Consider the following 14502-nt stretch of genomic DNA (forward strand, 5'->3'; position numbering starts at 1 on the left):
GTTGTCCATTAGGATTATTCATCTTCATTTGGCAAAGAAAGACAGACAAGAAAGTGATAACAACAGAAAAAGAGAGAGAGAGAGAGAGAGAGCAGAGAGAGAAGCTGAGGGGAAGGAAGGAGGAAAGGGAATGGCCATCTGGTTTTAATCTTCTGTTAGCTTATAAAAACACACTAATGACTGGTAGACTTTCTGCGTGCTGCATGTGTTGTGTGTTGTGTGCGTGAGCATGCGATGTGTTCAAGACCATATTTGTGTGATTTTTGTGTGTCCCCATGCCCCTCCAGAGTAATGAAATGCTGATAATCTTAAGTACATGTGGGAAAACTCACTGCTGCAGAAATAAGAGGGAAAAAAGGAGAAAAATTCAATGCTCCGGACATGATGCAAAAAGGATGTGTCATTTCAGCATACCCAAGAGTGTAGTTTGGACAAAGATGGTCTATGCTTTGGAAGATGAATCACTCAAAAAGAGAGAATAAGAGAGAGAGAAAAAAAAGGCCCTCCTCTCGGTCAGCAAAAGTAGGCATCAACCCTCTAAATGCACTCTCCTCCTGCAGCTTTGGCCCAGAAAGACATAACAAGAGCCAAAACCTTCAAACATGACATCACAGCTGCAGAGCAGAGATTCGGCTGCAGCCGTTGTGGTTCCCTCTACTCTGGACAAACACACCTGTATTATGTTGTGGCGTGTGGACAGAGTAAATGCTGATGTCAGCCCATGTACTACTCTTCACATCTTTTGCCAGCCTGTTGACAAAAGCTTTCTATTGCAATAGTGACTGAACAACAAAAGTCTAATATGGACTCTAAGAGATTATTTTCAGCCATCTAGCTGCCTACATGAATGTGCATGGGCCCCATCGTAGGAGGTGTATGTTAAAGGAGACAGACTTCTTTTTGTTTTTTTACTGTAAGTGTAGGATCAGGATTGAGATGATTCAGCATAGCTGTTCTGAAGCCACACTACAGTATAAACAACGCTCTCCCATATATCTTCCACTAAATAAGACTCTCATTTACTCTCTTATTGCCCAAGTTTACCCACACTATACTTTTGTGTGGCTTTGATAATGACAAAATTGCTACTGGCGGTAGACGATGCAGAAACAAGATGGCAGGCATGGAGGAATCTTTAATGAAACGGTGGCTGCTGCAGAAAGCCAGCGAAGGATACCCACAGCATTGCTTACACATGAGACGACGAGTTCATCCAAAGCTCCACCCGTAACATACAGCACCTCCTCCCTGGAGGACAAACACTCAGTACATCTAAGAGATTCATACATTTAGGGCCAATCATAATTAGACCTAAATGATTAGTTTATTATCAAATTTGGTACAAGTGAATTTTCTTTCAGTGAAAAGTGAGTAATCAGCTAATTGTATTTGCTCAAACCTTGATCCTTGCATTACTGGGTTTCTTTTCTTTTCTTTTTTTTAAAATTGGTTTTAAAGGCCTCATGTTTTACATTTCTCATTACTTAATTTGGAGTGTTGATACCCATGAAAGAACCATCTCATATCTGTTCTGAGTGTCTAGCTCACTGTTTTCTGAGTGATCTAATAAAAATGCAGCAGATTCAAGATACACACTCAGAGATGGTGGTTTGTTGTATCATCAAAAGTTACAAAAGTCCTGACGGCCGGTTTTAAGGCTCAGTTTCTGAACACAGGCTGAGTGTTTTTTCTCTTTTCTTTTACAGTATTAATTTGGAAATATGTATTTTTAAAAGGGCTTTTATTCCATTTATTAACTTTATTTCAGAATATTTAAACCACATGTTTTACTTCTACTTTGTCTTTTTCAGAGGGTCCAGAATATGAGTACAGTGGCAGTGAGGAAGAGGATGATGAGGTAACAGAGGAAGAAGGAGAACCCAGGTAAAAGCCTTTTCACACTAGATATGAATATTGTTTTGAAGGGAACTGGAGCAGAGAAAGATCAGTATGACATTCAACAGTGGTCATTTGGTTGGGAATCAAACACAGATATTTAACCATTCTGATGCCATGGTGCATAAATATTACTGAAGCCACTGATCACAGTGTGTGCGATTGAAGACCTATGTTGTGGAGAAATCGTTTAGAAATACAGCAGTAGATGCAGATTCCGATACGCGGAAAGTTTTCCTCAAACTCGCTGACTCTTCAGATGCAGATTCAGTGATGTGGTGATCCATCCAGGTCAGCCTGCAAACAGTGTCTCTGTGATTGTTAAAAAAGGTCTCATAGCTGTCATTATCAGCGTTTTGCTCATCAGTAGATTAACACACATGTCACCGTGAGGACTTTCCCTCAGTGTAAGTGCTCAGCACATTCATTGCTAATGAAGCCCTGCAGGGCATGTGTGTGTGTTCCATGTTAATGGACAGATGCACTAGCCGCTCTGCTACTGTCCCCAGACATGAAACAGCAGATGGCACTAGGAGCTGAGCACTTTCTCCTAGAATGAGCTTTGAGACTGTATTTGTGTAACTGTGCCCATTTTCTCTTGATACTTCAGTCCAGTCAGTAAGTGTCTTCATTACTATTGCTTCTATTGTTTCTCTCTCTCTCTTTCTGCCTCTCTCTCTCTCTTGCTCTCTCAGCTCCATAGTCAATGTTCCTGGAGAGTGGACGCTGAGACGGGAGTTCCTCCGTTTGCAGACAGAGGATCGTGAGGGAGGCAGAGAGGGAGGTCACGGAGGAACTGGGGGTCAACAAAGACAACAAGTGGGTTTCACTTTTATTTACCCTAGCTTGTACACATTCATTCATATCATAGGAATACAACAAAATGTAGCACATGGAATTAAGCAGTGTGATTTTTTTTATAATTATCTGTGATGTTATTTGTAGATCTAAAGTGATTGGTTGATCAATTGAGTAGTTGATGGAAGCAAAAATAAATCAGCAATTATTTTGATAATTGATAAATCCTCTTAGTCAATTCTCCAAGCAAAAATGTAAAAAAAAAATTAATGTCTGAGTTTTCCTGAATTTGAGTGTGATGTAACTCTTTGTATTTATTTCACAGAACTGGAAATAATTGGCAATTTAATCAATAAAGAAAATAACTATAAGATGCAGTCTTAAATTGTTGCAGTGCTTTGAGCACAACAAGGTCAGGTTCATTATTAGAGATAACAAATACGTTTAATAGACATGATTTGATTTAGTGAAAACATAATGGTATAAATAGATGAGAATAGAAAAATTATAATGATGCCTATAAACCACACACTAAAGCAAAAGCCAGGCTGAAGAGGTCGTCTTTAGGTTTTCATTGAAAGATTTCAACACTTCCAGCTGATCTTAGGTCAGACTCAGGGCAGACTGTTCCAGCAGCTTGGAGCATAAAAGTTAAAAGCTGCCTCTCTAAAGGTTTTAGTTCTGCAGCTGGGAACAACTGACAGACTTGAGCCAGAGAGCCATATATCTTAAGACCATGAGGTGCTTACAAGTAAAACAATTTTAGGATTAATATGGCGACTAACAGGCAAACAACCTCAGGACTTTTTATGCAAAGGTAATATGTTCCCTCCTTCTGGGTCCTGACCAGCACGCTGCAGTTCTGGATCAGCTGTGGCCAGTTTGGGTAGAGCAGATAGTAAAATTACAGTAGTCAAGCCTGCATGCATCAGTCTTTCTGTGTCACCCTGAGAGAGAAAAGGTCGCACTTCAGTAATATTTTTGAGGTGATAAAAGGCTTTGGAGGATTTGGACACATCCCCCAAATGATTAAACCGACATTTCTTGCTTGTTGGCGGCTTGGGGTTAGGCCGAGGGACTTTAATTTTGCAACCAATTTCTCTCTCTAAGCATTAGAGGCTATAACTAAAATTTTAGTTGTATTTAGTTTGAACTGTAAAAGGTTTTTAGACAAGGGGATCTAAGTGAATCTTAATCCATAATCTTATCCTGCTCCATTGGTTTTAAGGTTAATTTAATATATTTAATCCTTAAATCTAAGACTTTTGCAGTGTGAAAAGCCTGTGTACAATTTTAACTCATGTATTAATATAAAGTATGTCATGGCTTTACAGCAGCACAGGCAGCAGTTGGTGGAGCAGGAACGATACAAGCAGCAGCTAGTGGCTGACAGACAGAAGAGGATTCAACAGCAGCATGAGCAGCGGCAAAAATTAGAGGATGTAAGTATACTGTGTACACACTTTTCTTCTTTATTGACTCAGCACTTAAAGGGCAGCAGATGAAAGATAAAGGTGAAATAAAACACTTCAGTGGAAGAGAGCATTTGTTGAAATCTAGCGTTTACCGACTACTTCACAAGATACACAGTGGTGCTACCTGCTGAGTCACGTCCTCACTCTGCCCCCGCTCTTCTTACAACACCCTCAACTATGGAAATACCTGCATGGATGAGTTGCCCACAGTAATTATAACTGAAATACAATTATTTCTTAAAAATGTCAGCTATATATATGACTTTGTCTACAGTTTATGTTTTTTTTCTCACTTTTAATTTGTTTTCTGTTCCCAGCAGCAGAGGCGACAGCTGACGGACTGTGCCTTTCAGTGGGGGGAGCTTCAAGAGATCTCTCTTGGGGAGGAATCTGATCTCCATGACAACAGGGTGTTAATGGATGAGAGAAACAGGAGGAGCGACAGGAGACCGGTAAAGATTAATCATAACTTTGCATTGGTTGTTTACCTGGTAATGCAGTATTCCAAACCTTCAGTATGTGATGAATGAGATTGGACAGAAAGAAAAGTTCAGAAATGTGCCCACGCTGTTCACCGCACTTACACTTAGACTTTGGATTGTGCTGCTACTCGGCCCGTCAGTCAGCTGGTCCAGCTCTGTGGTCCAGATGGACACATCTGGCTGAGCTGGGTGATATTTCTCTACTACCGTTTCCAATAGTTGAATTCTTAGGTTCTTGAAAATACCTTGAATACATAATGTAAACATAAAAACTTTTTGAGTGTTTCTTATGACTACTTTGTAGCCACATTGGGTCAGTGCAACAAGTGCGCCTATTCACACACGCAGCAGACATGTAACATTATTATCATTCATTTGGAATCACGTTTCTCTTCGCCAAGAGATCCTGAGGAAAACATCTGCTTCCTCTGAGGCTAAATGTTCCTCTGCATTTGCCAGCGAGCTCCTAACAGCGTCTGTCTGCTGTTTGGTCGTCCAAAGAGCTGTCTCACCAAGAAAAGTCACACAGTGCAATGGAAATGATGTGGATGAGTGATGTCAGACTGAAACAAATCCGTAAGTTGCAGGTTAAAAAGAAGACAATGTGTCCAAAGACGCCAAGAGGAACTGCAGAATTAGCTAATGGCTAGTGGTTGCATTACATTGCGTTTAATATTTAATATCCATTGTTCATTGAAAGTAATTGATCATGTTACGTCTATCCGAAATGCCATGACAATGGAATGATTGTACTTAAAAGCCTGCATAAAAGTTGACATTAGAAACGAAACAGCACATCATGAGGCTTTTATATATGTGCTAGCACCTGACCTTTGTACTCAAAATGGCCTGATCACTAAGACCTAGGATTCAAACAAATAAAACATCCCATGTCCTTAGACTGGGGTCAAAATGTAGCTGCTTTTCCAGTAAAAAATGTCTTTATTTACCCAAAATCCACGTTATACCTTCCAGAAGGAATACCTTGTGGCAGGTGAGTGCATGACACACTCAGGCCGCTTGTTTGTGTGTGTGTTAGACTCCATCCATATTTGATGCCGCAGTGAGTTAACACATAAACTTGTAAGCTCGAGTTGTGTTTGATGCACGCTGCAGTGATGTGGTGGTTGCACCTGTCAGGTTTCTTTTACCCAGCTGATTAAAACATTCTCTCCTCAATGTGGCAGGCCAGAAGAGTTGTTTTAAGGTCAGGTCTGTACATTTAGTAATTATAAGATGTTAGAAACACAAACGTTTATGTGCAGAGTGACCTTTCAGACACATTTTCATCAAACTTCAAAAATAAGTAACAGGAGCTTTCCTCTTTTATCAGTAAACTTAATATTAAATTGGACAGTTGGTTTGCAGGTACAGCTTGAGTGCACTTTGCAGGAATTACAAAAGTATAGAAGAAGACGTCATACATTAAGAGATTACCATTTCACAGTGTTTGACACTTGGTTTCGTTCATGAGTTGGTGTTTGAATAGTTTGCGAAATCTTTTGTTTTGCTTATGTTTGATAGTTTCAAGTTAGAGGGAGGTTTACCACTTCTCTTTCACACAACTCTGTGGGACATGAAAAAACTCTTTGTGATAGTAGCTGTGTGTGTGTGTGTGTGTGTGTGTGTGTGTGTGTGTGTGTGTGTGTGTGTGTGTGTGTGTGTGTCGGTCAACTGGACGTGTCACACCCGCGTGCTTTGACGCCTGTGCAGCAGACAGCGCCTGACGTGTAATGTACTTTCCTCATTGACTTATAATGGCCCCCCGTTCACGCGCACGTTCACGCGTGATGGCTGCTGCACGCCTGTAATCACACTACGCGTAGTGACCACGTGTATGGCGAGTGGATAGTGCCACGGTTACCCAGCCAAAGGAGACTGTCGTGTGGAATTGACGTCTGAACTACGTCGCCTCACCTATGTGTTGATAAGTACGTCGCCTCACCTACATCGCCTCACCTACGTGTTGATAAGTACGTCGCCTCACCTACGTCGCCTCACCTACGTGTTGATAAGTACGTCGCCTCACCTACGCCGCGTATATCTACAGTCACACAGTAGGTTATGTTAATAGACAGGCATCTATGGGACGCTTTTAGCTATTTCATTTAAAACAAATCAGCTCAGCAAAGATGGGAAATAATATCTAATCATAATTAATTCGAGAATGGACGAGAATTAATGCACGTGAGTCTGGCCGCAATAGCGGATCAGATCGGACCATCAGGTCTTTAAGAACTGTAGCAGGAATTAAGCACTTTCAGAGGTTTTGTTCATTCACTAGAACTTGTAGAAAACAGACCCGGCTTCTAATTGAGACCGGCTTTTATTTGCTGAAACCTGGAGACAGACCTGACCCAGTACAACCGGCATCTCCCTTTTCGCCTTTTTTTTTTTCTCCTTCTTTTTGACAATTTACAGTAGGCTACATATGATGGTCTGGGAGGGGAGACGCTGTGCGCTAGGCTACTGTAGGGGGATGAGAAAGCTCGTGGTTCAAATGATACTTGATCTAAAGAAGCTCTGTCTGACCAGATGGGGGGGGGGGGGGGGGTTACAATAGCCCATCCTCCAGTCTTTAGCCGGTCGCTGCGGAGCATCATTAAGTAAGTAAGTATACAGTAAATATGGGCGTTAGAGCTCAATAACTCCTAGGTCATGTGACCTGTTGACTCAAAATCAACACAGGACAGAAGATCCAAGTCTCCTCTATGACACTCACCTGTTTTAATAGCATTTAAACACAAATAATATTTTATATGAATTTTGTATGTATTTTATACAGTAAATATGAGCATTATAGCACAATAACTCCTAGGTCATGTGACCTGTTGACTCAAAATCAACACAGGATGGTAGAGCTAAGCCTCCTCTATGACACACACCTGTTTTTATTGTATTTGAACACATCTTATATTTTCTATGAATTTTTAATGTATTGAGAAGGAGCGAATGTCTGTCAAATATCCAACTTAAAACTAACTTCACTGCAGTCTGACGACGGCGTAGTAGCGACGACGTGTGTTTCACACGTCAATGGTGGCGACGTTAGTTTCACACGTCGTTTCACACGTTTGTGGTGACGACGTACTTAGTTCAGACGTCCAGAGCAGGCGTAAATTTGTTGGAAATTATGGCGAGTGGATAGTGCCACAGTTACCCAGCCAAAGGAGACTGTCGTGTGGAATTGACGTCTGAACTACGTCGCCTCACCTATGTGTTGATAAGTACGTCGCCTAACCTACGTGTTGATAAGTACGTCGCCTCACCTACGTCGCCTCACCTACGTGTTGATAAGTACATCGCCTCACCTACGCCGCCGCCCCCACCCCCACCCCCCATCCCTCCTCCCATCCCTCCTCCCCTCCTCCCCACCACACACACCTGCAGTTTGTAAAAAGTAGCTACTACTGCCTAAGCTGCACAAAGCACCGTCAGTGCATATAAAACACAGTTTAGGCCTAAGAAAAACAAAAAGTGAATCCAATATTGAAAGACTGGAATTCACTCAATTACTGTAAATTGGGGAAAGTGACGATGAGGGGATCGACGTAGCCTACTTTTTTTTCTTCCAACTTTATTGAACAACAGACAATTCAGACATTCCAGCTCACGTGTCAGTACAATAGCTAGATTTACACATGACAGCATAAGAGTTAAGTAAAGAGAGAACAATAGAATTAACAATTAAAAAAAAATACATATCTTGGTGACAGAGCTTGTAATCAATAATGTTCTTGTTATGATGTTTAAGTTCTATGATTTCAGCCCAGAGGAGTGCAATTGTTTTAATGGAGAGAGTATGAGCGATATAAAAAAAAAAGCACGATCGTAGCCTGAAGCAACAGTGTTGCTGCAAATACGACGAGAGGAGGCTGCTTTTAATTTTTCTGACAGCTCTTGCGCTACTTTTAAATATGAAGCTTTATCCATTTAAACTAGGAGCAACATCAACTGTCATTTTAAATTGTGTTTTATATTGTTAAATATTTCACTGATCGCAATTATAACACGAGTGTGTGTTTTATTGGAAGAGGCTGGATAGGTTATAGTGAGTGTTTTTAGGTGCTGCTGCAGCTAGGTACAAGCAAATCTCATAAACAAAGACCTTTTTAAATGTGAAAACAGCGGAAACTTATTCAAGATTTGAGTTTGGGCAACACTGAAATAGAACAGGCGACACATCGGAATTAATTTATTCACGGCCACATTAAGTGAAATTATTAACTTTACCGATTATCCATCTGATTATCCGTCCTGCTGCGAGCGAACAACTTCTATCAGTGGTGACTGTATATAAAAGTAAAATATAGGCTATAGCTAATGACCTCCTGACGCTCAGGTCAACGGGTGAGGAGAACATCTGTAGGCGGAGACAACTCTCGGCGGAGACGCTCAGAGAGAAAGTCAACAGCAGCGGATCAGCTGATCTCTCCCTCCGTACAAACGCTCCGTTCTGATCCAGATCCACTGGACTTTCAAAGTAAAGGTGACGCAGCTGTAAATGAGTTAAATGGTGAAACAGCGGCGCCCTTATATCCGATTTTATGATTAAACTCTGAACATAACCTGGTCGGGACCAGGTTATGAGCTAAGCATAAGTTACCTGTGGACCTGTAGTTTATATCCACAGTCACACAGTAGGTTATGTTAATAGACAGGCATCTATGGGACGCTTTTAGCTATTTCATTTAAAACAAATCAGCTCAGCAAAGATGGGAAATAATATCTAATCATAATTAATTCGAGAATGGACGAGAATTAATGCACGTGAGTCTGGCCGCAATAGCGGATCAGATCGGACCATCAGGTCTTTAAGAACTGTAGCAGGAATTAAGCACTTTCAGAGGTTTTGTTCATTCACTAGAACTTGTAGAAAACAGACCCGGCTTCTAATTGAGACCGGCTTTTATTTGCTGAAACCTGGAGACAGACCTGACCCAGTGCAACCGGCATCTCCCTTTTCGCCTTTTTTTTTTTTCTCCTTCTTTTTGACAATTTACAGTAGGCTACATATGATGGTCTGGGAGACGCTGTGCGCTAGGCTACTGTAGGGGGATGAGAAGGCTCATGGTTCAAATGATACTTGATCTAAAGAAGCTCTGTCTGACCAGATGGGGGGGGGGGGGTTACAATAGCCTATCCTCCAGTCTTTAGCCGGTCGCTGCGGAGCATCATTAAAAAAAAAAGGAAAAAAAAAAAGCGCTGGTCACGGTGGAGCTGAGAAGAGCGGAGTTGCACTGCTGCAGCTGATCAGCTGACATGTGGTCAAGACACAGACTTGTCCAGGACTTCAAACTCAGAGCTTTCTGTCTTCAGACTGTCCTGACCTGTCCCTCGACATCACACAGGGACAAATCACTTTATGCTGTGATTTAAGTAGGCTATTAAATACAGTAGCCTAGGCTAATCATCATAATAGTGTAGGCTACTGGCACGAAAAACCATTTCTATTCTCACTGTTCTCAGGTCAAATATGCTTAATTTCCATTAATTAGCCTAATTACAAAGCCTCTAATTAATTAGATTAAATCGAGTCCAGGCCCTATAATATTGTCCTATAATTCCTACTGACGACGACTGCAGTGAAGTTAGTTTGAAGTTGGATATTTGACAGACATTCGCTCACTCACTCGCTTCTCAATACATTCAAAATCCATATAAAATATAAGATGTGTTCAAATGCAATAAAAACAGGTGTGTGTCATAGAGGAGGCTTAGCTAGCTCTACCATCCTGTGTTGATTTTGAGTCAACAACAGGTCACATGGCCTGGGAGTTATTGTGCTCTAATGCTCATATTTACAGTATAAAATAAATCAAAAATCCATATAAAATATTACATTTGTTTAAATGCAATAAAAACAGGTATGTGTCATAGAGGAGGCTTAGCTCTACCATCCTGTGTTGATTTTGAGCCAACAGGTCACATGACCTGGGAGTTATTGAGCTAATGCTCATATTTACTGTATAAAATATATTAAAAATTCATTTAAAATAGTAAATGTGTTTAAATGCAATAAAAACAGGTGTGTGTCATAGAGGAGGCTCACCTCTGCCATTCTGTGTTGATTTTGAGCCAACAGGTCACATTAATTTTTTGTATATTTTATACAGTAAATATGGGCGTTAGAGCTCAATAACTCCTAGGTCATGTGACCTGTTGACTCAAAATCAACACAGGACAGAAGATCCAAGTCTCCTCTATGACACTCACCTGTTTTAATAGCATTTAAACACAAATAATATTTTATATGAATTTTGTATGTATTTTATACAGTAAATATGAGCATTATAGCACAATAACTCCTAGGTCATGTGACCTGTTGACTCAAAATCAACACAGGATGGTAGAGCTAAGCCTCCTCTATGACACAAACCTGTTTTTAATTGTATTTGAACACATCTTATATTTTCTATGAATTTTTAATGTATTGAGAAGGAGCGAATGTCTGTCAAATATCCAACTTAAAACTAACTTCACTGCAGTCTGACGACGGCGTAGTAGCGACGACGTGTGTTTCACACGTCAATGGTGGCGACGTTAGTTTCACACGTCGTTTCACACGTTTGTGGTGACGACGTACTTAGTTCAGACGTCCAGAGCAGGCGTAAATTTGTTGGTAATTCTAACATACGCCGCCGTCACGTCGCCGCCGTCACACGTTCCTTCAGTGCACTCGCCGTGACGTCGCCGCCGGTCTCTCATCTGCTGTCCCATCCACTCCCATTCAAAAATCCACACGTTCTGACGGCGACGGGAGGGGAGGTTGCTCCTTCTCCTTCTCCTGGTAATCCTTGATTTGGCACAATAAACTCGCCATAAAATACAACCTGCGCGTAACAACGCACGCACGCACGCGTAACAAAGTAACCATGCGTGCACACACACGTCGCTGCGCGTCTTTCCGGTTGTTTTGGCTTTGATTTCACCTCCTAGTGTGTGTGTGTGTGTGTGTGTGTGTGTGTGTGTGTGTGCATTTGACCAGGTACGCTGAGACAGGATCTCTATTGCCAATTCATCTTATAGTCATTAATTTTAACACATGCTTGATGAATCTATCATACACACCAGTGAGTTTCAATAGGTGTATATTAACAGCACGGAGCAGGTTAGTCACTGTGGTTTCTTCATGTAGAAGACATTGTATTTCAATGCTATTAATATCTGTCTAGTTACATTATATGTCTATTTGGTGTGCTTATGGGTGTGTGGCAAGAGCTATCTGTACATGTTGGACTCCGATTACACAGATTGCCTCTAAGCCATTAAGTTCAGCTTGTGTAATGAATCTATCTGATGCTTCATTAAGTTTTAATGCATTTGCATTCAATTATGTGACGGGTTCAGTGAGTGTGTGATGTGATCTCTTGTATTTTGTCAGATGAAGAGCTTGTCTGGGTGCAGGTTCGGGACTGATTTGTTCCAATCGGTTCACACATTGATTGATTTGGCAAGAGTCACGTGTCTCAGTGGTGAGTTTGTGGCTTAAAGATTAGAGAAGTGGGCCGTCAGGTTTGGATCGCACTGTGGTGGGGTGAAAGGAAACAATTAAGAGTGAAATTACACAACTCTATTGTGTTAAACAGAAGTAATCCCTTGACCGCTCTGTTATCACTTGAGGTAATGTGACTTCCCTTTGACAGACTGAAAACCTGTCTACAGTCTCCTCTGCATACTCTTAAAGAATGCTGCGATAAGCTGTAGTCCTCGTCCATACAGTAGAATTAGTGAGCATGGAAGAAGATGAATGGGAGTGCACTGCAGTTTGCAGTTTGAAGTGGCTGCTACTGTAAACCTGAACAACACATCCTGCCAGTCATATACTGTAGTTCACTTCTTATATACTCATTATAACTTGACTTCTACTATCGTCTGCTTCTTTTTCATTATAAAATTCACACTTGAATGTTAAGTATAATGAAGAATTTGTCAGCCCACCACTAAAATACTCCTAAATTCAGCATGTAACTTTATACAGATATTCAAAGCCCCCCCTGAAAATGAAGAAGATGATTTTTAGTGAAATGTCTAAACAGTTATCAAATAGATTACTGATAAATATGGCACCATATTGCCTGACTTCATCTTGCACCCCAAGCAACCCATTTGCAGGAGACATACAGTACAGTAGTAAGTGTTATTATGTCTTACATATCAGAGGGATTGCTCTGAAATTTAAGATGTTATAATGATCCAACTGACCATCTATTAGGGTCATTGTGTTGGTTTATGTTGTATTCAATGCTAATTGCCAGACTCTACCATGCTAGCACACAAAACTAAAATGTTGTAAAAGACCCAACGTTAGACCTGATGATCAGCATCAACATGTTAGCAGCTCAATTAAATTGAGAGCATGCTTAAGTGCACCCTCACAGAGCTGCTCCTGTTTGTTTATTACTGCAGGCTTGTTTTACTCTGGGTGCTCTTGAACTATTGGCTGCAGCTGCTCCCTGGTAAAAAGTAGCAGACTGTGGTTATATTGGGCAAACCCTGGGTGCAAGTTTATGTCACTGCTTGCACTTACTGTAGGCGGGGTTGGGCTACAAAAACATCTCTAGTCCTTTTCACTTCTATAGCTTTGGTGTCATGAACATGCCATATTGATTATTCTCTCACAGATGTAACAGTAATGTGATGGAGCAGGGATTTCTGGGAGCTTTTACCTGTAGAATAACATCCTGATGCAGTGTTTTTGTATTGCCTCCTATGACTACTGTATGTGCTCTGGTATGGAGTGGTTGTTATTACTGTAATGATAAAATTCACAGAAGTCCAAATAAAATACAAAATATGCTGCAAACACTACAGACAACATGCAAATAATAAAACCTGTAAATAAGATTCATAAGAATAATTAATATGGATAATCAAAAAGGTGATTTTGTCTTATTAAAACAGACAAAAACGCACAAACATAAGGTCATAGTGGTAGTAGCTCTGTTAGTCTCACAACTGCAGCACTGACATCCCACATTTCCCACAAACCTCAATGCTAGTTGCAAACAGGTTTTGGTGACATGATGGAACTCTAGTGCTTGTTTGTTTGTTTCTTTGACACAGATGTAGTCGGTGGTTTGTAGAGCCATTAAAGCTGATTGTGGTCGGTTCCACCCACTGTGCAGCATTTGCATCAGGTGCTAGCCGTCTCACACATTCACTGTCATTCATGTCAGAGTTGCGTCGAGTGAACGCTCACCTTGGATTACCTCTCAGAGGGCACACAAGTCAGTTATCAAACCATATGAACTTCACCACGGTGGCTTTGTCATCCTGTTAAGCTGCCGTTCCAGCTTAAGCACTGTTGAATGTCACCCGTCAGAACCGAGCTGAACAAACACAATTCAAACGCAACGGTGCAACCCTCTGCACATATTTAAATAGTTTAGGTTCAATTAAACATTGTAAAAGTGAAAAAAATAAATCCAGTTTGGTCTATTTGGACTATTTGGAGTATTCTCCAGGAGAAATTCAAAAAGAGGTCATAATGAAATATTTAGTCGTGGGCGTTGGCTAAAAGCTCCTTGCCATCTTGCACACTCTGAATATTTCAGCTCCCACCTCTCAGAAATCTGCTCAAGACCTTAGTGTACCCTAATTAAAGTAACACAGTGTGTGTGTGTGTGTGTGTGTGTGTGTGTGTGTGTGTGTGTGTGTGTGTGTGTGTTTGTGTGCGTGTATATGTGTGTATTACCTTTTCTATTCTTGTGAGGACCGTACAACAACACAATAACGTGAAACAAGTGTTTGAATTTAGGTGAGATTCAGTTGTAAGGATTGTAGTACAAAGGTAATCAGAGTCATGGAAAATACTGGGAGGTATCTTTATTCAAGTGTGTGTGTGTGTG

The 14502-nt window shown here is 40.9% G+C and overlaps 1 protein-coding gene across 8 annotated transcripts in view; it reads left to right on the forward strand.

The window, feature by feature from the left end:
- Positions 1–14502, forward strand: part of LOC146980273 (mitogen-activated protein kinase kinase kinase kinase 4) — a 65350-nt gene that overhangs the window by 25871 nt on the left and 24977 nt on the right. For 2 of the 8 annotated variants that reach the window (XM_085788556.1, XM_085788562.1), the window contains exons 11-14: positions 1812–1884; positions 2592–2715; positions 4029–4136; positions 4487–4621. In XM_085788556.1, the coding sequence (XP_085644682.1) occupies positions 1812–1884; positions 2592–2715; positions 4029–4136; positions 4487–4621 (440 nt within the window). Of the gene's footprint in view, positions 1–1811; positions 1885–2591; positions 2716–4018; positions 4137–4486; positions 4622–14502 lie in introns of all 8 variants that reach the window. The other 6 variants (XM_085788554.1, XM_085788560.1, XM_085788557.1 and 3 more) reach the window with 5 other exon arrangements.

This window comes from Trachurus japonicus, chromosome 10 (genome assembly GCF_045865225.1).
Source record: "Trachurus japonicus isolate A0001 chromosome 10, Traja_1.0".
Classification (NCBI taxonomy): Eukaryota; Metazoa; Chordata; class Actinopteri; order Carangiformes; family Carangidae; genus Trachurus; species Trachurus japonicus.